The sequence below is a fragment of the Leucopleurus acutus genome (assembly GCF_964270905.1).
Source record: "Leucopleurus acutus genome assembly, chromosome: 9".
NCBI lineage: Eukaryota > Metazoa > Chordata > Mammalia > Artiodactyla > Delphinidae > Leucopleurus > Leucopleurus acutus.
This window is the reverse complement of record NC_139144.1, coordinates 82,509,850-82,535,117: the sequence shown is the minus strand read 5'-3', so window position 1 is coordinate 82,535,117 and position 25,268 is coordinate 82,509,850. Positions and strand designations below refer to the sequence as shown.

General features: G+C 40.8%; 1 protein-coding gene across 1 annotated transcript; it reads left to right on the top strand.

The window, feature by feature from the left end:
• Positions 1–1,907: 1,907 nt before the first annotated feature.
• Positions 1,908–16,900, top strand: GPR37 (G protein-coupled receptor 37; the record flags this gene model as incomplete). The annotated part of the gene is made up of 2 exons (XM_082847087.1): positions 1,908–2,933; positions 16,082–16,900. The coding sequence occupies 2 exons, from the start codon at positions 1,908–1,910 to the stop codon at positions 16,898–16,900; spliced, it is 1,845 nt and encodes a 614-aa protein (XP_082703213.1).
• Between the last annotated feature and the right edge of the window lie 8,368 nt (positions 16,901–25,268).

The following is a 25,268-nucleotide window of genomic DNA, read 5'->3' as shown; positions in this document are numbered from 1 at the left end:
CTTGGATAATCCATGATCTTCTCCCCACCTCAAGGGGATGAGAATCCCTTGAGAAATCACATCTGCAAAGTCCGTTTTGCCATGTAAAGTAACATTTTCACAGGTATTAAGAATTAGGATGTGGACATCTTTTGGAAGGCCATTATTCTACCTACCACAATAGGCATTATTTCTCATTGTGTTTTCTCCTGTCTCTCTACATGTTCCCTTTTTTCAAAATGTGTTTATTTCTTCCTCTATCACTTGCTCTCTCTTAATCAGTTTGTCTGATATTTGTCTGTCGTATTAGCTACACCCTGACAGCTGTGGCCTGAGTGTGGGGTTTTACAGTATAAAAGGCTGGAAAGGCCTGGTCAGCCAGGCTGGAAGTTCTGTTCACGTTAATTTCCCCCTACCTATCATTTCCTTCTACTTCATCAAACAAAACTACTTTCATTGTGGTCTGAGTGGTTCTAAAGTAACCCCTGGTAGGATGCCTCCTAAACCCTTGTTAAAGGGAAAGGGTATCCTTCGCATCCCCACTCTGCGTCCCACTCCCAGAACTGCTCATTCTCTACGATGGAAGCCTCTGAGCTTCCTTTCTTTCCCATCCTCAGTTCTTGGAAACACCTAAGGAGGCGAGCGCCTCAATTTACGACTCCCTCGAGGACCCAGGTCTGGAAGCGAACGCACGGATCTCCCCCACCCCCGCCACCCCGCCCCTCGCCTCTTCCCACAACCCGGCTCTGGGACCCGTCAGGCTGGTTCAGACATCTGGGGAATTAACATGTCCCGCCCATCCCTAGCCTCGAGCCGCGCAGGCTCCGCGCCTCCGCCCTCGTTCCCTCGCCGCTTCCAGCTCCTACGCGTGGAAGCCGCTACAAAGGGCTTGAATGAAACGTGTGTGGGTTTAGTGACCTCGTAAGCCGCCAGGGGATCCCGTCTCCCCACAAACCAGCGCGTCTCTCGCAGGAGGCTGAGCAGGGGGAGGAGGCAAGGAGCGGAGCGCTGGGTTTCGCGTGCGCGCGCTGCGGCTGGAGCGGCGGCGAGGGGCTTCCTGGCCATGCACCGCCTCGCCCGCGGCGGTTCCGGGCACCACTCTCTCCGCCCGGGCTGCGCCCGCTGTCGCCGCCACAAGCTCCTGCGGCCGCCGGCACTGTCCACCGAGGAGCAGAGCTAGCCCTCCCCACCACCGATTCCCTTCTCCGCGGAGACGCGCCGCCCAGCAGCCCGCGCCGCCCCCTGGTCAACTTTGAGCAAGAGGAGAGACAACTTTGGCCGCGGCCGCGGGCTTCGCATCCCGCTTCTCCTCGTCCGCAGGAGCCTCGCGAGTCGCTGGGGTTAGGTGGGGCGAGAGTTACCCCGGCGCATGTGCGCGGCGTCTGGCTGTGGGCAGCTTGTCTCCAGCAAGCGGGAGCGGGAGTGTGGCTACTAGTCATCTGAAGGTGGGGAACTTGCTTTCCTTTCCCTTGAAGCGACCTCGTCTTGCTGCTGGATAAAGCTATATCGAAAGCATGTAAATAGGCAGAGCGACTGTTACCAGGAAGGCAGCCACCCCAAAGGCAGGGAGGAGCGTGGGGCTTCGTCTGGGCTTCTCCCAGTCGCAACATTAATCAACAGTCAGGCGTTGGTTGCAAGTTTTCAAGGTCAGCCACCGGCAGCAGCGATTCCCTCTCTGAATCTTGGGGATACGCAGCGCTCGGGTTGGACTTGGCTGAGAAATGCACAGGACACCAAACGAGGAAGGATTGTAGAGGGGAAGGGCTGTGACCCCAAGACCCATCCCCCAACCTCCCCCTAATCTCCCGTCCCCCGCTGCAGGGGCGGGGGTTAGTATGTGACATGTGTCTAACTCTCAGCGGCAACTTTGGCAGCAGGTGTCCGTCCTAAGCAGGAGCCGCCGTTGCCGGGTGCGCCCTCGCCCAGCCATGCGGGCCGCGGGCGCGCGTCTCGCCCGCACCTCGCGGCTGCTGCTTCTGCTACTGCTCAAGGTTTCCGCTTCTCTCGTCCTCGGGTCCGCCCCTGCGCCCGGGAACGAAAATTGTCTGGGGGAAAGCTGTTCACCTACACTGATACAGCGTCGCAGCAGGGACGCTTGGGGACCGGAAAATTCTGCAGGAGACCTTCTGCCAACCCGTGCGCCCAGGGAGGAGGCTCAGGAGGCAGCGGTGCGCTTGGCGCCTTCATGGGACCCACCCGCGGCCCGCGGCGGTGACCCAGGCGCGGGCAGAGGGGCGGAGGCGTCGGCAGCGGAGCCCTCGGGACCTCCAGCCAGACCACCTGGCGCCTGGAGGTGGAAAGGTGCCCGGAGTCAGAAGCCCCCGGGTACTTTGGGGAGAGGGAACCCCACGGCTCTCCAACTCTTCCTTCACACGTCAGAGGAGAAGGAAAAGGGTCCCAGAGGCGCTGGCATTTCTGGGCGCAGTCAGGAGCAGAGAGTGAGGAAGGAACCCGGAGCCAGCGACCTTTATTATTGGCCAAGGAGAGCCGGGAAACTCCAGGGTTCCCACCACGACCCCCAACCCAAGACGGTCAATGGACCGTCGGGGCACGAAGGGCGGACGATTGCACCCCCTGGCAGGGCTCTGGCTCTGAACGGGTCCTCCCTTGAAGGAGTTCACGAACGCGGGGGTCCTCGGCGGGGGAACACCACGAACCCGCGCTTGCGACTGAAGAACCCTTTCTACCCACTGACCCAGGAGTCCTACGGAGCCTATGCGGTCATGTGTTTGTCGGTGGTGATCTTCGGGACCGGCATCATAGGCAACCTGGCGGTGATGTGCATCGTGTGTCACAACTACTACATGCGGAGCATCTCCAACTCCCTCTTGGCCAACCTGGCCTTCTGGGACTTTCTCATCATCTTCTTCTGCCTTCCGCTCGTCATCTTTCATGAGCTGACCAAGAAGTGGCTGCTGGAGGACTTCTCCTGCAAGGTTGTGCCCTATGTAGAGGTAATGCCTTCCAGGGGGTCTCAAGCTACGGGCTTTATTCATTTCCGGGATTTATAGCATCAGACCGGCTGCTCCACGCACCTACTTCTGAAGCCCTTCACTTTCTCTCAGGGTTCCTCCCTCATTTCTCTTGCCAATCATTTATAGACATTGGCATTTATATACTGGGCACAGGGGCGGACCTAAGCAGCTTTGTCCACTCACCTTCAAACTCATCTGCTCCTGGATTGGGAGATAATTAGCATCTCATAATGTATAGAATTGTTTAGATTTTAAATTTCTCTCTCTGAACTATGGTTTTATACATATAGATTTCTGATTTGGAGACTATCAGAGATTCTAGAGTGAATAAGTAGCCAGTCCGTGACTGTCATTATTGGAACCTAGCAAGAAAAAAAACCCTGCATCACTCATCTACTAGGTTTCTAGTGCTCCAGTATGATTTCTTCCCCAAGGATATTATCACATTTCTTCTTAAATATCAAAATTGGAGTAATATATATTTTATTTAACAAAAGACATCTGCTTTTCTTTGTTTGTCATTTGGCCTGGATATATTAGTAACCTCCCAAATTAGTTTGTCTGGCTGTCTGCCATGCTATCCCACCTAAATTCGTATGTCATTTCTGTTTCTCCTTTTTTCCTTCTCAACTTTGTAACCATTTTATTTATTTTGTATGAATGAGCTTAAGCAAAAATAACACTTTGTACATCATGGCACAGAATTTATTTGACATTCCCAAAGTATATAGTATATATGTGTCGTTTGTTAGAGTATAAGGGATTGGCTATTTTTCCAAGACTAGAAAATTTCTTGAGAAGAAGGGGACACATAATAGCTTCCAAACTTTGGAAACGAAAATCTTTGAGTAAAATTTGACTGTTAACATCCTACAGCTAGTGTCCTTAACCGTTATTATGGTAGTTGGAATTTCTTTAAACACCAGCTCTTGGAAGGAGCCCACGTGCTTTGTTGCCAGTTGTGTTTTCAGCCAGCTGGCCCTTGATTTACTCCATTCAGACTGCCCGTTTCATTTATGGAAGCAGAAGAAGGGAAACTGTAAATATTCCAGAGCCCGTGATCCTGTCTGGCACCAGGGCCAGTGACATTATGTTCAACATTGTTCCAGGGCCTAATGCTAGGGGATAAGTAAACAGAAAACCGTACCTACTTAGAAGGGCCAAGGCAAGAGACTGTAAATAAGACCCTCTGTTATCCTGGCAGAGATCAGATGCAGGATCATGCCATGCTTGCTAAATCAGCTGTTGCTACTTTACCAACATCTAGAATTTCTCTTGTTGCCAAGCTCCAAGTAGCTCCGAAACATCTAAATATTTGGTAGACAGCTCATTTTTGAATTGCAGAGAAGGAAGTGAAATTTTTGGAAGAGAATATGTGTCTACCAATTGCCTTTTCAAGGTCAATTTCAATTTAAGATTTCTCTGATTGTCTGAATAATGCAGAAGAAATTGACATATGCAAAAAAGAGACAAAAGTAAACTATAAAGTGAATAGGAGAGTTACCTCCAATAAGAGGGAAGCATATTGGCTTGTTTTAAATGCACTGGACAGGATGAAATCATTATACATTAAAGGGAAAAACAATAAAAAGGACAGAAAAAAGAAACTGGGGAAAGAAAAAAAATTACCAAAGTTCTTGAAAAAAAACTTTAAAAGAAAAGAATCCGATTCAAAGTCAGAAAAGAATATATAAACTTCGGTTAGTTTAGTGAGACCTGTGAGTTTTGAGTGATGGTATTTATTATGTATGTGTTTTAATTTTCTTTCTCTAAATAAAGAGAAAGAAAATTAAAGAGAAATCCTCTAATACTGAGGATTTTAAAAAATGCATACTTTCATTTGTATTTCCTTTTTAAATTTAATTCTCAGCTCCTTAAGAAAAACAATTATTATTTTTTACTCTCTATTTCCCCCCTTCATAGCCCTTTTCTATTTTTTAATTATTGGTACTAGGCTCTTTTTTCACCTGGAAAAGCAAAGGCTTGGAGAAAAAGATTCACTCATTTTATTTTCTTGAAAAATTAAACTATAATGTACATTTTTACTGTTAGAATAATGAATAAAAGCCTTAAGATTTAGTGTTTCTATATTCATACCTAATCCTAGTCTTCTGAAATAATTCTATAATGTTTCATCATACTCTGTGAAAGTGATGATCAGACAGTAGTATTAGCTCCCTACTTCCTGATTATGAGGACAAGAAATACAATCCAACTCTCAGAATAAAGCATTTCTGCTTCCAGGAGGCACTGCTGTTTTCACAGAAGTAAGAGGGATCTAATGCCTATTTCATGTTGGGTTTCTGAAAAAAACCAGATGCTAATGTGGAGATCTGCTTCAGGAAGTTTACTGGGGTGTGAGCTCAGGTTCAACACCTGTTAGGGAATGAAGGAAGCAGGACTGGGCACAGAGGGACGTTGAACTGTGATGCAGATGCCACAAAGACCTCAGCTGACACCACAGGGAGCTCAGGGCTGGGGTGGTCCTAGAGGGAGGTCCTGAATGGAGGCAAGACGGCCCAGCCTTTATAGCCCCTAACAGACCAGTCATTGGATGCAAGTTGCTCCCAGGAAGGGGGCATAACCTTGAGCCGGGTGGATCTCTTTGGTTAAGGGCCATTCCTAGAGAGGGATGCAGCTAAGAGCCATCAACCACCCATAGTCCCAGCAGCTGGGGGAGATCAGCATTTCATTCCTAAAGGACTTTGGGGAAGAAGCAATCTGGGTGGGGAACCACAGCAGCCACTACAGTGGCTTTTGAATTACCACGTTAAATTAGAACCAGATGGCACTCTAACCCAACCCCCTCATTTTAAAAATGACACATGACACTCAGAAAAGAGAAATGACCATCCTACGTATACATATTTAGTCAATGGCAACCAGACCCTTATTCTCAACACTTGATGTTGATATTTGTTTAGTAGGCAAACATCTATGAGGCAAAACAGTGTCCAGTGAGTGTTTTCTTTTTCTTTCTGCTCCTTGGCATCTTTTTTTTTTTTTGCGGTACGCGGGCCTCTCACTGTTGTGGCCTCTCCCGTTGTGGAGCACAGGCTCTGGACACGCAGGCTCAGCGGCCATGGCTCACAGGCTCCTCCCGGACTGGGGCACGAACCTGTGTCCCCTGCATCGGCAGGCGGACTCTCAACCACTGCGCCACCAGGGAAGCCCTCCTTGGCATCTTTTAAAAAGATTTTTGTATCCAACAGACAGGAAAAATAATAAGCCCAGTTAACATCATTTGTTATATGATGAAATTTGTAGCTCTTTATATTCTTAAATTTCATCGTTTCCCATAAATTCCATAGTTGGTAGCTCATTAAATTTTTTAAAATTGCAGTAATCTGAGACAATTGCATTTTTTCATGTGCCAAACATGGTTATTTTAATAATCAAATAAAGATACATAGGTTACATTTTATGTTCTTAAAAATCGCAAAGTGTTCTAGATAGGGGAGGACATTACAAATCTGTTTGAAAACTTTCTCCCTGATTTGCCCTCATTCCAAATCTTTTTCTTCTTGACCACAAGACTTCTGAAAATTATTTGACATTTTATCTCCTTTAGTATCTAGATTTTGCCTTTTCTTTACTTTCTAATCTCTTATATTTATTTTATTTGTTGGGTAGTCTTCCTTTTCTTCCCACCACACACCTTCTTATTGATTTGTAATGTATGATTTACCATTTTTCTAGTAGTCTTTTTTGCCTTTTTCAAGGTTTTTCTTTTTAAATTTTTCTTAGTTACTTAAAACTTTTAACCACAATTAATTTTTATTGATCTTTACAATTTTTCTCTCCCATCTTCTCCTTTGCCTTCTTTTCCTTCTCTCCCACAGTTCTTTTTTCTACAGCTTGAGTATTAGTATAATCTTAAGGAGGAAGTAGAATTTGGGGGAGAGTTGGCTTTGTGTAGAAAAATAGGTGTTTCTTCAGCAGAAATTATATGTCTTTGCAATTCGCATTTAACTCTTCTTTTTTATTTCAATTTGTTGACCAAAACTTAAGGAGAACACCCAGCTTCCAGAGTCTATCTCTAGAAAGGGAGGTTTAGTATAATACTGCTATGAGTGGGAACATAGTAGGAACATTTGTAGTCGATAATTTCTCTCTTTCTGTTCCAGGATTATGATGTCTCTGTGGCCTAGTGATAAGTCCCTTAAAGCAGACGGAATGGTAGGAAAGGGGGATAGGAGAGGAGGAAATCTGGGTGGATGGTGGCCATTCTAACAGCCACATCATTTTGAACTGGTCTGTCAGAGAGTCACCAGAAAAAACTATACTCAAAGCAATAGTTGAATAGTTGTATGGAGAGAGAGAGCGTGTAGATGTGGGTTGGATATGGAGGTCTGGGTGTAGATTGCAGTAGGAGAATGGCAGAGGGGTTCCCTACCACACCATTCTCTTAGGGATCTAAAAAATGGTTAAAGCCAAATAACTCAGGCATTGAATATGGCAACCAACTAGAACAGCTCTCTGCTAATTATCTGATGAACGCCAACCAGAGTCAGTGTATCACCTGATCCAGACCCACTGCTAACTATTTCCATTTGGATGTTAATTGGACGTTTTGAATAATATAGACAGCTCCTTAGTTTAAAGAACTCACACCTTCATGGTGAGTAGTAGGGAAGGAAGAAGGCTTCAAATAGTTCTAAGTTAACCCCAGATCTAACTGTAGTTTTATTTTCCTGGGATACAAGATTCCTGCATGAGGGTGGTGGGTGGATAAAGGGGATACATCTCACCAGGGCCTCTGGACCAGGGATGATTTGTGGAAGGTCTAGAACCTTTCGTGATGAAAAAAGCCAGATTCTCCAATGGCTTTAGAAATACTGGTTTTAATCTGAGTGAGCAAATGACTTTTTCATTGTCTTAGATTGTAGTTGGCACTGACAGATACGAAAAGAAGGGTGGGTACCGAAGCTGAAGATGATATTGCTATACAGTTTTGGGAGTCTGCACAGATTTCCCTAAAACTCCTAGATTCAAGTACTAGCACATTGATCACGGCAGACAGTAAATTTGCTTGAGGGGTGGATTAGCCATTGGGTATTCTGATAGACTTTTTAGTGGAAACACAGTTTTGTGAGCCACTTGAAAGTTACTAATAATACTATCAGGGAAAATAGACACACTGTGTGCGAATGGTGCTTAACAAATATTGTATGACTTCCTATTAATCCCTTTATAATAATTTTCACATTCCCGTGCAAGTGACAGTATTTGGCTGACAACTCCAGCAGAAAAGAAAACAAGTATAAAGTGTGCTTCTATGTATAACTCCATTCATGAACAGTGTACGGTGAAGTTTACTGAATTTGGGTTCCACATAAGAAGTAAAAGCTTTAGGATATTCAAATGTGAAATTCAAATAATTTCCTTGACTATTGATTGTAATAAGAATGTCATCCTTTTTTAAAGCTTGCCAATGAAGTATAAACAGGAACGTGGATTTTTCTTTACTTGCCTTCTAGAGATATTAGTTGGCATTCAGCTTTTAAGGATTATACACGAAACAGCAGCACCCAATAACTGATTAAGAACAGCTTGTATAATTCATTATTTTCTATAGTCCTTTTCCATAGATGTCATCATTCATTCATTTATTTACTATCCATTCATTCATTAAACATTTACTGGGCTTTTCTGCTATGCTAGGTACTATGTTAGGAGGAAACAGGAGTGGAAGAAGAAGGGGAAGAGAGGAAAAAGTTTCCAAAGATGAGTAACATAGATATGATACTGCTATTATAGACAGGTGAAATCGTGTGCTACAGTGAGATGAATACTTTACAAGAGGCTTAAACAAGGTGTTATGGAAGTTCAGGCATGGCTCTGGAATGGGTCAGCTCACGTTTGTACTTAGTTATGACCAAAGATGGAGAAATTCAAGTGAAAACTATGTTCCCTCTCATTCTTTTTCAAGCATAGTCTTATGCTTAGTTTTCATAAATGCATACAGCCTAGAGCCATGGTGAAAAGTTACAACTATGAAAGTCTTTTAATTCTTGTTTTCTCAAATTTTCCTGGGATAGGAGGCCTATAAGACAATTGGGCAGATGGGACAGTCCTAGAAATTTCATTTAGAATACAGAATTATTCTAAATATTATTAAATATTAAATTATTATTTAGAATACACTGCCTGAGATAACCATTTCTGCTTTGGAATTAGTCGTCCTTATTAGCCATAAGGACATTAAGTAAATCAAATTTTTTAAAGTTTATTTAAATGAATTGTTTAATTAGCAATGTAATAACAGTACATTAAATTGAGTCCTTTTCTTCTGAAAATCTCTAAAACATACCTATTGTTTGATTTGACCTTAGAGAACATAAGAAGAAAGGCTGACGAGGGAGATACTTTAGGCCCTATTATAGAGTCGGAGAAAGGGAAGCATAAAGAATGGACCTTCCTGAGACCTGGATTCATTTCTCAAGCCCACAGTCAAAGTGAGGACGTATCCTCCGTTCCTGAGGGCTGCCAGCGTATCTGGTTATATCAACAAAACATCTCTCAACAGTGAAAAAGAAGCAAATATTTCCACAAAAGCAAAACAGATCTGAGCTTAGGAGTGTACCCAAGGCTGAGGAAGTAAGGGTCTACCTTGCCCTTCACCCTTGTACTGCGTGGGCCTTGAGAGAGTGATCCCACCTTTAATAGCTCTTCCTATGTGCTGCAACTAGGTTTAACAGTGTCCCATTAGAAGCACAGGGATCTGAGTCTGGGATGTGGACCATGTGGGGAGAGGGTGGGCAGACTGCTATGCAGTGAGGTTTGTCTCTGGCACTGCATTTCTGTGCCCATCCTCCAGGGATCCTCTGTCTTTTTCTCTTTAACAACAAATTGACCTGCCAAGGTCCCATAATTAACTCAACCTTGTTGCCAAGGATACTTAACTCTTAAGTATCCTTATGAGAATGGTATTCTTTGTGCCAGAAGAGATGATCTCACCTAAAATTCAAGGTTGAGTGGAGAATGGAATTGCTACAATCTCAAATATGGGCCCTTTCTATTTGCAAAGTAGGTACAGATACTTTCCACAAAACCTCCAGAAGAACCGGATATCATCACAATTCCAGACTTATTCTTGAGACAGAATACTTTCAGTTTGTGAATTTATGATGGTTTTCAATGTGCTGTGTCAGCACACTTGAATGGTTGATAGCATGAATGATGCCAAGGTCACTGATTTGATCCTAGCCTAGAATGAGTCATTTCAATTAGGTGTATGACTGTACTCAGGGCTGCCATTATTTTATTCCCTTCTCGTCACTACCTCCTTCAGGGAACTTTCCTCCTACCTTTACTGTCTTCTCCTTGGTTCAGATTTCTCTTATATAGGAAAAGCATCTGTTAACTAATTCACAGTAAGATGTGAAAGTTAGAGATACATGCCTTTTGAAGAGGAATGAGTAAAGAAAGGGTACTTCCTTAACCTACTACCAACAATGGAATTTTGGTTAAGAACAGAGGAATTTTGTCTTAAAATGTGGTTTCTCATAACTACCCAAGCACGAATGGATGAGGCCAACTCTGATTTTGTCTTTAGTTTAGGTTCACCATCATACAAATCAATTTCATTAGTCACAAGAAAAAAATAGGTGAAAATTTGTTACTGTTCTTTGGAAACTTGTCAGAACCCTTAGGTGAAAAACAGAAATTCCAGTTCATTTTAAGATTGATTAGAAACATCATAATAATATCAAGCGTTGAAATGTGGACTTTGAGCTTGTGGGAAAGATTACATTTTGAAATGAATTTCTAATTATTGAGAATGAATATGGAATATATAAATGCTCTAAGACCTGTTGATTCCAATAGGTGGCTCCCATTGTAGTACACATGATGTTAATCTTGCTTCATTTGCATTTTTACACTAATGAGCGTTGGCATATTTGTAATTAAATTGTAACATTTTAGATAAGTTGTAGTCAAATGATTTTTTTTTTAACTGCAAAGGAATGTACTTCTACAGAAGTTGTCAGAAGTTGTAATTGGTAGGAATGTCAAGGTGGGACTATAAAGGTAAAGAAAGATTTATAGGGTCAAGACAAATTTTAGGATGATACAGTAGCTTTTAAATAGTCTCCATTGTTTTTTAAATAAGTAAGAGCATGTTATCAAGTTTAAAAAAAAGGGAAGAAAGTTGAAAATGAGGCAATAATGACAGTTGATATCTTCATTGGAAATCACATATAGATGAAATAGCCTGGATATAATAGAAATAGATAGATATTTATGATATGTGACTGTATCAGATTAAATCTCAGTGATATTGATAAAGGTAAGGAACCTTCTTTTTGACGATGGAAGAGTGGCCTGGAAGGGCTCTGTTTCATTTCAGAGATGTGTATGTCCTTGTGAGAGTTGAGACAAATCTCTCCTACTCACTCTATATTTTGGTCTGGAAACACTAATGCAAGTGTGATGATTTGCATGTGCTCTGAAATGAAGACCTTTTGATAAAGGCCATCTCATTCACAGCAGTCTGATAAACAGTGGCTCTGAGAAACATGTTGTCTCCACTGTTGCTCAAAGAAGTGTCTCTGGTGGAGAAGTTGCCCTGAAGTGTTTCAAGGATAAGGATTATGGAAAATGCAAGAGGAAGCCAGGGCACACAAGCTCAAGCCATTTAGAGTTTCAAAGGAAACTCTACCCTGTGCTCCTCGTGCTTTTTTCCTGACTGATTGTTAGGTCTCTAACCATGGACTTATAATAGGTTATCATTCATGGCTCAAATGAATGGGTTTTGTTAACAATAACACCCTTGTTTCGAGAGTTACTTGTATACAAAGGACAGCACATAAATAGATGCACTTAAACATCTTTTTGAGGTAAAATATAAGTTAGGCTAGAGTAAGTTGTCATGACTTTGGTTAGAAATTTTCCTGTTTTATAAAAATCAGTGTATTCCAGCTGCTTCACTGTACTTAAGCATGTAGATTCGATTTCATATGAAAGAATTTTTGCTTGGAAGTATATTGGTCTTTTCTTTCCCCATCAGTGTTATCACTGATGTATATCAGAGGGTTTAGCAAAAGACACTGTTTATTTGGTATGAGTTGTACCTTCATAGCTTAACCTCATTCATAAAGGTTTCATATTTGTCTGCCTGCAGTAAGCTTCTGAGAAATGGAGCAATAGCTACAACAGGAGTTCCACAGATGACTGTTTTTCTTTCTTTTTTTTTCGGCCGCGCCATGCGGCATGCAGGATCTTAGTTTCCTGACTAGGGATCAAACCCATGCCCCCTGCATTGGGAGCGTGGAGTCTTAACCACTGGACTGCCAGAGAAGTCCCGACTGTTTCTCATAAAGTATCCACGTGCTCTTTTTTCACCTCATTTTGAATGAACTTAATATAGTAGTAGGTAAAGATGGTGGCCAGGATTTCCTCAAGGCTGGATGTTTGTATTGAGTTAGCACCTTGAGCAGTGGGGAGAATATTTTGACACTGGAGCTGCCCCTTTCCCAAGTGAGTGTCTCCACTTGCCCTGTGCCTGCCCAGTGCCTTGAAGCAACGCTGCAGGTGACCACAGATGACCACAGCTGCCCACAGCCTCACCACTCTGGATGTTGACTGGACAGGGGCTGAAGTAGCTTTACTGTTGTTATTCCAGGAAACAAAGAAGAGCAGAACATTGGAAGAAAAGATTTTAGATTTTGTTTTAGATTTTGTTTATTTTGCTTATTTCGATGCTCTAGTGTCTGTATTTTGATGCCAATCCCCTCAAAATTCTCAGTACCTTATTTTCCCAACTAGTTAAAGATTTCTGCTTCCAGCTTTCCTCTGATCTTGATTCTCACAAGTAATAGTCTTGTCTATTCAAAGTGTTTACAGTTGTGCTTTTGTTGATGTTAATTATTCCTTCCATTGCAGTTTAATTAATAACAGATTGCATCTCACTCATTCCATCTCTCAGAATATTGCTTCAAAGAACTACCCATCTAAGCTAATGCTTAACTGCTTTACTCCCAAGAGCATATTTCCTAGTGGTATTGAATTTTAGCAATCAGATATGGTCATTAAATGCAGAAGATCCAGCCTTCATGATACAGTTTTATAATTGTGTATAATTGCACCATGCATCTTGGTAGAATTTCTAATGAGCTGTATGTAAACAAGTACATTTAAAAATTGTGATAGAAACCTTTTCATGTTACCCCAGCATTTAGCATTCTAATTACATGGATAGATTCCATATCTAAGTAGGCAGAAATTAGCCCACCACCCATTGTCCAGATGATTTTTATCAATTAATTTCTGAGGCATGCAGTTAAGCCTTTACAAAGGTTTACGGTCTCCTGTAAATAATTTGGGAAAGTACTGAGCTGGGACCATGTACCCTTTCTGCCCTTTCACATCATAAAATCAAGTGTATAAGTGAATTTACAGAAAAATATCTGGAGTAATAACACTGCAGGCAGTGGCGGCAGGAGGGAGTAGCTATGTGGGACTGGCATTTGGGCTGTAGTTGCTGTTGGCAACTGCGTAGTAAGTGCTATCTGCATTTGGGGCGGTGTTTGCCTCAGCGGTTCCTTTAACAACTCTCTCTGTAGCTCTTGTGACCTTCCTGGACGGTTCGCCCCGTTTCAGCTGGATCCTAATTGCAGAGGATCCTATCAGACAGAAGTACAATTTGAAAATAGGAAGCTGGACACAGGAGCTTCCTGAAATTGTGTATGACAAGTGGGAAGGTTCCCTCAATCTATGATTCGTCAGATATGTTTGAGGTCCTCAGTACTAAAGCTCTTGGGAGTATGGCTGAAGAACTGAGCATCTTCAAATAAGATACAGTATAGAAGGATTCCTGAGCGAAAAATTGAGGCACATCTTACTCTTGCATAAAATTTGTCCTGTTTTTTTTTTTAATCTTGTGAGATGAATTATACAGAAGCTAGAACCCCCCCCCTTTTTTTTTGCTTTTTGAAGCAATGAACATCTTTTAATTAAGAGTGGATGTGCAGCACCATTTATGATATCTAAGGAGTGGTAATCTAACACACCTGTTCTAGTACCTGTCTACCCACTTTCATTTGTTCTTTGCTATTACCTCTCATGAAATGCTTTGTAACAGACTTGGAGATAGGTATGCAAATGCTAGCTCCTGTGATAATTGGTCCAGATTTTAAATCTCTAGATTTAAAATTAAAGAGGTTAATGGGGGAGAAGACACTATCTCCTGTGTGTTGTGCATTCTTTGTAAGGAATGATAGAAAATTACCAAGCACATAGATGTTCCGAGCCTCTAAGAGATTGCTTCTCTTCAGAGTCTCATATTTTCAAAATCACCAAGCTGTCCTTTTAACAGAAATGTTATTCATAATTTAAAAAGAATGCACAGCATAAGCCTTTGTAGCTTTGTATTTGTGGACTGACTCAGGATACAGAGTGACAAGGAAACATGCACAAGATTTGCCTCAGTGAAGACAGTGCAGAAAGCCTTGCTTTACAGTCTTATAGAGAGATGAATCAAAACATTTGAAAAGCTAATATATAAATTAAAACTTTCAAAAATCTGTAAAATAAAATACAGCAATTTCCCAGTAATCCTGTTCGGTGCAGACCTTTAGAAAATGGCCCATCCTTGTCAGATTTCCATTCAGACTATGACATTCAAAAGATGACTGACATTAAAACAAAATCTGATTTTAAGACAGTTGCACAGTGTGGACTTCAATTTTAGAATTATTTTGAGTCTCTGGCATAGATGCAAAGTATATTTCCATCAAGTCAAACAACTCACTAAGTTGAAAGTTAATTTTAAAAAGATGAATGTAGAGATGACTCATTTTTCATGGCAGGCATATTAGATTGATATTTCTTATACCGGTGTTTATGGGAAACTTCATGAGTTTTGTAGTACAAGAGCTGTGGTTATAAGTTCAACCATGACCTCTTGATTTGCCCTGATCTAGACTTTGTTGGTCATATTTTGCTTCATGTTTGCTTTTCAAGCAGTTAACCCCTCATTATATCTCATTTTCAGACTGTCTCCACCAAGTTATGAGAATAGTCAGGACGTGGATGCGGTGTCCTTATTTCGCACATGAGGACTAGTAGACACTGACTAACGTGTAGTGTGTAAGAAGAGAGATTATTTGACATTGGAACTCTTATAGAATCCGCAAGGCAAGTTGTCATCGCTCTGGGGAGAGTGACAGCTTGAATGTAGTAGATAAACAACTAATGTTTTGAGTACTAAAATTGTTAGGACAAATGGTTTTCCTTTTGTCAACATGATCCCTTCGAGTTCTAAAAATGTAGACATTAATGTATAATATATATATATGTATGTGTGTATATATTTCTTTGCCCCTTTCCCAAGGCATGACTTCTGCCTGTGCTTCTTAAACATTCCCACTTAGCGGGCAGGGGAGAGTGAATGCAGGTATTTGGGGTATACCCCAAAGCATCCATCCACCTAGGGAATTTTCTTTTAGTCTCCTGGTTTATCTTAACCCTCATGAACATTTTACATCCTATCCATTGTCCTTGTTTAAATATATAAATAAAGACTATTTATTAAACATTAGATTATTTTAATTTCCCCCCAAACAGTGGGGTAAATCTGATGCTCCCAGATGATTACTGTGTTTATCTTGTGACTTGACAACCACCTTGCCCCACTAAGTTGACTATGACTGAGCTGATCTTCATGGCTCCTTCCAGCTTTAATATTTTTTGGCTCCATGACCCTGAACCACTGTGTTTCTTCTTCTTTTTTTTCTTCTAGTTTTATTTGTTGTCCTTACCATGATTCAGCTGTAGTCACCAACCCAGTTACTCATGCCTCATTCCAGGAAATCGTTTTCTTTTTCTTTTTTTTTTTCCGTACTTTTTGCCCGTCTGTATTTTTTCCGGTACGCGGGCCTCTCACTGTCGTGGCCTTTCCCGTTGCGGAGCACAGGCTCCGGACGCGCAGGCTCAGCGGCCATGGCTCACGGGCCCAGCTGCTCCGCGGCATGTGGGATCTTCCCGGACCGGGGCACGAACCCGTGTCCCCTGCATCGGCAGGCAGACTCCCAACCACTGCGCCACCAGGGAAGCCCTATTGCCTAATGTTTTGATCTTTCAGAGATGACCCAGGAAAAATATATTCTGTGTTCCTCCCCCAGGCTGCTTCTCTCGGAGTTACTACGTTCACCTTATGTGCTCTGTGTATAGACCGCTTCCGTGCGGCCACCAACGTCCAGATGTACTACGAAATGATAGAAAACTGTTCTTCCACAACCGCCAAACTTGCTGTTATATGGGTGGGTGCCCTCCTGTTGGCACTGCCGGAAGTGGTGCTCCGCCAGCTGAGCAAGGAGGACCCGGGCTTCAGCGGGCGCGCCCCCGCGGAACGCTGCGTCATCAAGATCTCCCCGGATCTCCCCGACACCATCTATGTTTTAGCCCTCACCTACGACAGCGCCAGACTCTGGTGGTACTTCGGCTGTTACTTCTGTTTGCCCACACTTTTCACCATCACCTGCTCTTTAGTGACTGCAAGGAAAATCCGCAAAGCCGAGAAAGCCTGTACCCGGGGGAATAAGCGGCAGATTCAGCTAGAAAGCCAGATGAACTGCACAGTCGTGGCTTTGACCATTTTATATGGATTTTGCATTATTCCTGAAAATATCTGCAACATTGTTACTGCTTACATGGCTACAGGGGTTTCCCAGCAGACAATGGACCTTCTTAATATCATCAGCCAGTTCCTTTTGTTCTTTAAGTCCTGTGTGACCCCTGTCCTACTTTTCTGTCTCTGCAAACCCTTCAGTCGGGCCTTTATGGAATGCTGCTGCTGCTGTTGTGACGACTGCGTCCAGAAGTCTTCCACGGTGACCAGTGATGACAATGACAACGAATACACCACAGAACTGGAGCTCTCACCTTTCAGTACCATACGCCGGGAGATGTCCACGTTCGCGTCCGTTGGAACTCATTGCTGAAGCACAGCCTTTGGTTTGCTTAGGTTTCTTTATTTCATTTTCATATCCTGTGAAAGTTTTTACTTCATATTTTTCCTTAGTGGGAAAACATGCAGAAAAGGAGAGAAATATTAACTACTGTAGAACTGATTTTGCAAATTAATATTTGTGCTTTGAAAAAAAAAATTATATTTAGTTATTTAAGAAGTATGAGGAGGCCAGTAGTTTTAGATCATTTTATCTGGTATGGTGCTAATATTTTATTTGAAAAAAGTGACTGCACCTTAATTAATTGCTAACTTTCTTTTGTTCTTTTAAAAATATAATCACTGTATATTGATTATAGCCATGTGATTTTGTAGGCTATTTTATGTTTGAGTTGTGATTGAAAGTATATTGTATATGGTATCGTGAGGTGAGTTGTAGTTAAGAAGCATTCACAAAGTAGCACCAAATAAATTACACTTTATACTTTAACGTCATTGTCAATCTACTTTTAACCAAGATTCAATAAATCTTTTAACTGCCTTAAATACACAATTACTGATTCTATGCACAATTTAAAATCAGCCTTATTGTTTTATAATTCTATTTTCCTTTAAGGTGGGCAATCACTATGATATAAAGACATTTTCCTAACAGTACTATTTTATATGCATGATTCATAAAACTAACTGTATGTTTAAAAAATTGTATTTTTAATATTCAGCTAGAGATGTAAAATTACTTCCAAATATTTATAAAATATGAATAAATAGACAGCAGAGTAGGAAGAAACTATCTTTTTTTAAAGAAATTCACCTCTGAACTAGCATGTAGAGCTATAGGTTTTCCCATGAAGAATTATGAAGAGAACCAAGGACTGAAAAACAACCCACTTGTCATCTGATTTCATCTAAACACTGACCTTTGAAGCACCATGAATTCTGTGTGAAGCACTTTGAATTCTAATTTTTCTCCTTTTAAAAAATGAACTTGATTAAATCTGTGTGACTTAATTTCTCTAAGAAATTACAGTCGTGGAATAATAAAATATTTATGCATCTTGATTAGAACACTTGAATATTCAAATACTACCTTTAAGTTGATATTCCATAAACTCCCAACAAAAATCTAACCCTCTCTATTTGAATTCTATGGACCCCTTAAGGAGTTCAAGTTAAAGCAGTTGTGTAGGATGCCTTCCATGTGGGACACATGCCTAATCAGATGGCAGAGGCAGTGACCTGAGTGACACAGTGTGGTTGTAATGTTGCTGTCTTCAGAAAAATCACATAGGGGAACCCAATTTTCTGGCTGGAAACTGCCCTGTGTGTTTTCTGCCTGTCAATTTCTGTACTATTCAGCTTAACTGGTACTTTCTTTCTTCCAGACTATATATAACATGATGTTCTTTAAATCGTTAAACTTTAGTACTAGAAAAATTAAAGGTACTTAATTCAGACCACTGGTCTTCTGCATGAAACCCAGATTAACTAAAAGACAGTGTCCAGAATACCTCCTTTTTCCCAGTCCAGTACTCTTCAAAGGGATTTTTTCCCCTACTGTCTGTATTCTAAGGGGTTTGAGGAAGAATAAAAACAAGGCACCATTGTCCTCTTACAGATCCCTGTAATAGGTCTTTGGAAAACAACTGAGGATGCCTAACTGATGGCTGCCAACTGATGGCTGCAGAGCAGATCCACAGTTATAATTCCACAGTGTCTCTCATGATATTTAGTCAACTTTATAGATCAAGAAACTGATTGAGCATATGGCGTACAAAAGGTTCTGTGTTATAATCTGCAGTAAATAAAGGTAAATAGAGTTTAGTGTCGGACTTTACAAAAGCAGACAGGGGTGGGATGAGAAGAAAGGAATAAGACACACATGTAAACAATTATGATGTAAGCTGGGACCGGTTGGGAAGGTGTAAAGTTCTGTGATAATTCAGGGAGAGCACCTCAGATGGGAGGAAGTCATGAAAAGTTTTATGGGGTACCTGGAGGGACAGACCTTCAGAAGGAGTCGATGAAAGGCAGTGCGAGAAGTGGACACTTCAGGAGGAGAGAGATTACTAAGCAGAGGAATTAGAAGAAGGCGTCCTGGGGTGTGACTGAAGAATAAATAAATAAATAGTCCGGTTTGGTTCCTATGCTATGTGTGAATAGAAGCCTCATGAAGAATACTGATGAAAATATGTGAGACCATATGATAAAAAGGTATGGCTTTATGTCTTTGGCATTCCAGATGCTCTGTGTTCACATGAGAAGCCCTGCCCTCCCTGTCCCCCATACTCTCATACAATGTGTTCATTAGCAGTGGGGCATAGCAGCTTCCGCTCCCCACATTCATACCTGGTCCTGAACTGAAAACTGTTTTGTAGGGAGCTTGATTCCTCTGAGAAATATTTAAAATACTTCTATCAAGAAATTTTCTTCTCCGACCCTTCCCTGTCATTTTAAAAATTAGATGGACTTTCCCTGATCGTCAAGGATTCTCCAAGATAACAGGTTGAGATTTCTTCCTGATGATTTGAATTCATCTTGCATTTTTAAATACTCTTCAATTACCTTCTGTTGGTTTGGCTTTCTCTGTTCTCTTTCTAGGCAGCATATTCCCAGTATATCCGATTATAGTAACCCTTCTCATAAAGAAAGAGGAAGAGAAAACATTAAAAGTTTCTACAATTTCACTATCGTGTTTTATGAGTGTTCTCTCCTTCTTTCTGGAGAGTAGAAAAATATATGCTATGTTTTCTTTGCCCTGGTCTTTTAGTGAAAGCAATTGAGGAGTATTTACTGATCCCCAGTTTTGCTTTGCTACTTAGATTGTTAGTTTTTGAATTCAAAGCATTCAGCATGGTGCCTACAATAGATCGGAATTACATTACTTCAGACTCAAAGTGATCTCAAAGTCTTCCAGTATTAATTACCCAGCTCTTTTTTTGTATGTACAAAACTGATTTTCTGAGAAGTTAACTGAGTTACCCAAGGTCACATAATTTGACCCTGGTTGAATACTGACTTATCATGAAAATTCTAAGAATAGAAGATCTCCTTTTAGGGATTATATATAATAATTCTTTTCTACTTAATCAGTTGGCTCACAGCAGTCTGTGAAATACTATCTTGATTAAGATAACATACAGTAAGTGTTCAATAAGTACTTACTCAATGAAAGGATAAACAAATCTTTAAATGAAAGAACACTCAGAAGACACAGTTTAGCAAAAATACAGATGGCAAACCAGGACTATGAGTTAAGAAGGAGTGACAAAAGGAAAAGTAAGAAAATACAGTTTTTTGGTAACTGTGTTCAGACCATAAAATTAGCGGGCCAGCACTAATCAAATTATGTAATTATCTATGGCCATATACACGGTATATGTATGTTCTGGACAAATTATAAAAACTGGATGCTATAATTCGCTTTTCAAACCTCTCTATCCCAAATTTATTAAGTCCAGGTATTCTAAAAGCCACGTTAGTCCTTTGCACATTTTATTCTTTCAATCATTCACTCCATTCATTCAGTTAAACGCCTATTGCCGGCTTTGTGCCGTGGCAGCATCGTAGCCAACGAGGTTTATCTGAAGTACAGTTATTGCTAATTGAAAACACCTACATGCCGAACACTGTGCTAAATCCGAGGGACGGAATATTGTGTGGTTTAGATACAATTCAGTCCCTTTTGGAGTTTACATTATGTGCAGTGCCTACACATAAGATTATTCCCTACTCAGAGATTATTCCCTATATCAAGTATTTAGTGAAAATGTTAGTAGTGCTGAGAAAGAAAAGTTCGGGAAGAAAAGTGCTCCGAGAGTTTGTTATAGGGGATCCTGACCTAGGGGTAGTGTCAGTGAAAATTCCCTTGGGAAAGAGCTCAGGTAGAGGAAGGGAGTGTATTAAGGCCCTGTGTGGATGGAGACAGAGCAGGTCCAGGAACCAAGAAGAACCAAGAAATCTGGCACGCAAAAAGCAAAGGCAAGCATAGACCAGAGTTGGTGTGAAACAAATTGCAGTTCATCTACAAAGGGTTTCGGTTATATATAGGTAGAGTAACCTCACTTCATCAATGTTAGACTGCCCTTCTGTGGTTCATGGGCGACTACTTATCATTGTTATTAGTAAACTGACTTCCTTTTATATTTTAATATAACAGCCTCACAATGGTTTGATTTTTTATTATATTTGTGTTTCCACACTTTCACCCCAAATATTGCAATATGAAGTAGGATAATAATTCATTAACCGAAGAGACTGTATTGTTATATGAGTAGAAGATAATTATTTACTATCAAGTTATGAGACCTTTGATTCCTAGAACTCTGGCGCTAAATCAATTGTCCATTGCATTTACAAATTTGTAGAGGATTAGCAATCTTTTGCTTCCAGTGCTCAGAAGTTAAAGATTGATTTAAAAAATAGTTATAGTAATCAATCTCAAAGTGATCATTCTCTTGAACTAGTAATACTTTAATCAGTTGCGTGGCCGTTAAATGAAACGTTTTCATTTCCCGTTAGTCCAACTGTTGTCAATTCCACAAACTGAATCCAATATTTTTCTTCAATTTTTAAGAGATATAAATAATTCATATGCAATACATTCTGTGAAATCCATAGAAACCTTCTGAGTTGAATGCCTTGCTATATAGACAGGGATGTGACTGGTTTGTTTTACTCTCTCTCTACATATACACCAAATTTAAGTATAACCATAGACATTTTAAAATTTCCTAATTAATATTTATTTTCCTGAGTTTTAAGAGAAAAAAATCTTTTGTAATTTTATTCCTTTTATTTGTATTTGTATTGATAATGTATTTAGAAACTTAGGTCTACCAGAATTTTTTTCCCTAATCAAATAAAGTATGATGAACTTGCTAAAATTTGAAAGTTTGCTACAGACAGAATTTGGAAGTTTAAGGGAACAGTGTCTCTGAGGAGAAAAAGAAAGAGAGAGAGAAAAAGAGTGAAAGAGAGAGTGAGAGAAAGAGAGAGAGAAGAGAGGAGAGGACATTTGGGGTGTCTAGGAGAAATTGTGATGGTGTGAGGGAAGCTTTCAAAAGAGTTCATAAAAATGACATAATTATATTTTTCTTATACCCTCTTCTCTCACTAATGACTTTTGTTCCTGAACTGTTTTTAACTCTGTTTACCAAGAAGAGTGGGCTCTGATCACCAGCGCTTTCAAGGCAATGGAACAATGACCTATATCAGGAAGCATTTTGGTAATGGGGAAGTTATGTTGGGAGGTATGACTACGCGCTTTTGTCATTCTAAAAACACATCCATATTTTTGTTTCAGAACATGTTTTAAACATGTAGACACATTTAAAAACTCTTCAGCTTGCTTCTATCACATTGACATTTCAAGTTTCAAGATTTTAAGAACAGTTTATAAAGACAAATATGTTCTTTTGTGAAGTATCAGTATATGAGGAGGGACATCAAGAATCACACTTAAGTCCCTGAAAGTCACGTGTGCCATGTTTTCTTTCATTTTGAAAAGATGCTCTTGTACCGCATAGTTATGCTATTGTGGACAGGGTTTTGTTCTATTAAGTTTTATTCCTGCTTTCGCTACTCCTAGAAAGAAGACCTTTTCTGGTTTGTTTCTCTATGTTTGGCTCAGCCTTAGTGACTTGGTGTTGGGGTAGCATTCTGTCCTGAATTACTCTGATTTGAATTCCAAATTGATTGCACAAACCCCACATCAACAGGTTGGCATTATTCTATGGGCATAATACAGTGATTGTTGGAGAAGTGTGGCTTGAAAGTCCACCCAGGGTGTCAGAGAGTAAATGGACCTTTTGTTGGCTTTGGGGGTTGGATTATTTTTCTTTGTCTTGCTGATTTTGAGATTGTTGGACAGAAATTTAACTTTTTCTTTATTTTCATTTTGGCAAGAGATTAAAAAATCTCAATAGTGTTTCTTAACAAGGCTTCATGACTTCCATAAAACTTTGTTTCTGAATTAACTTTTATCTCCTGAAAACCTTTGGGCAGGACAAGCCGGGCATTTACATGGCATTTGCAACAATTAGAAAGTTCACTGGTTGGGACTGATCTTTGGTCACCGAGTTTAAAAAGATGGGATGCTGTAATGCCCACTGATTGTGTGATTGTTTCAACCTCACTCATAAAGGATTTTAGCTGAAGAGTCTTTGTCTAGGGCAGGCCTGTGAGATCCAGCTGCAGTAGTCCGGGAATGAATGCCTTTGTGTCAATGGTCAGCTCCCTCTGATATTTGATCAGCCCGTATTTGCATGGCAACCTATTTCTACATCAGCAAAGTATGCATATAATGCTGGGCTTTGTAATCTGGTTGAGAAAATGCATGGGTGTTCAGAGGTTTCCCCTATACTGTTACCTTTGGGTGATTAAATCTAGTAGAAAGAAGTGTTATGTGAATAATGAAGAACACAGAATGATCAGATGAAGTTGAGTTAGGACCGTGACTTTGTTTCCAGTGCTGCGACTTCCTGTGGCCAAGATGAGCTATCTGACTCGGCCACTTCGATTTTTCAAATTAACTAGAAAGTTTACAGAATCTTTATTTCATTTCCTCCAGACCCAAGGACTATGTCATCAGGTTCCAGCCACTGAAAAAGGAGAGACAGTAAATTTTATGTTAGAGTCTTTTGGAGAGTAGAGAAACTCATACAAAGCCAGCTACACACACACACACACACACACACACACACACACACACACCGCTATACAATGATACAGAAATGGAAAGTTAAGCTGGTCATACCATTTCCTGATCTAGCTGTGGTAAATGCACTTAAACCTCCAGCATCTTTCTGTTTTAAATGATAATCTCAGAAAGTCTCCAGCAATCCTTACATCATAAGAGACTAGGAGCAATATTTCCCTACAGAAATACAATTGGCATTTACGACAAGACAGTTCTTTGTTATGTGTGACTTTCCTAATATTGCCGCATGTTTAGTATACCTGACACCCCAGGACCTAGATACCAGTAATATCTTCGAGTAGTTGTCCTAGAGAAAGCTCCTTTCTTGTCATCCCCATCCCCCATATTTCCAAGTGTCCCAGGGAAGCTATGGAGCGGTGCCAGATCTGACAGATTGCGAACCTCCGTAATGTGTTATTATTACTGAAATATTCTGAAAAATACAGAGGCAGAGCCGCTCTCCATAGTCTACCATGTTTCATGAAAATTAGAACATAAAAAGAAACATTCAATCCTAAAATTACAGAATACATGCAAATAACTCCCGACTTTAAAAATATTATCCCAAGAGGGTTTTTATTTTTTTAATTAGTTATTTGTAACTTTATACACACTTTTCCATAGAAACTCTTAGGCTATATCTCCAAAATTTATTTAACAAATCGTAGACTTTTTTTTGAGTGTCATCCGGTGAGAGATCCTACAGAGATGAATTTGCCAAAGTCTAAAGTGTGTTTCATGTCCTTGAACTATTTCAGCATAATCAGGGACAATGTGACTTGGGTTGACAAACTCACTGATAGAGATGTGATAGAATATCCATTAGTTTGTATATCATGGGGTGTATACAACATGCTCCATGGTGCTGTGTCCTGCTATCAAAGACCTGAGGCTTTACATTAGTAACCACCACGCGGGTGTCTGGTGCGTGAAGGGAAAGGACAGGTCTGGATGGCTAGTCCCTCTAGGTCATGGCAATGCCTGGGCAAAGTCCTTTCATGACTGAGACGCCCATGTCTCTCGGATTATTTCCTTTGGAAAGTGATAGAGAAGCTGCAGGAATTTACTTCTGTGTTCACTTCACTCGTTAAATCGAATGCTGTTTCTAGGCAAGTTTACTGTTCCTGCATGCCTAAGAAATAATCTGTTACCTCCTATTTAGGGCTGACATTAATTTTATCTTCAGAAGGAGAAAGGTCTTCCTTATACCTCAGGGTTGCTCTGGAAGAAACTCAGAGCCATCTTATATACAGCAGATACTCATTATAGAGATAACATAGCATCAATAACAGCAAATATTTATAGTACTCACTGTATTCCAGAAGTGGAAATAAACATAAAGTGTTAGAAAACAGGTCTTTGTTTTTTTTTTTAATTAATTAATTTTATTTATTTTTCGCTGCATTGGGTCTTCGTTGCTGCACGCAGGCTTTCTCTAGTTGCGGCGAACGGGGGCTACTCTTGGTTGTGGTGCGTGGGCTTCTCATTGCGGTGGCTTCTCTTGTTGCGGAGCACGGGCTCTAGTGCATAAGACCTTCAGTAGTTGTGGCTCACGGGCTGTAGAGCGCAGGCTCAGTAGTTGTGGCGCACGGGCTCTAGTGCACAGGCTCAGTAGTTGTGGCGCATGGGCTGTAGAGCGCAGGCTCAGTAGTTGTGGCACATGGGCTCTAGTGCGCAGGCTCAGTAGTTGTGGCGCACGAGC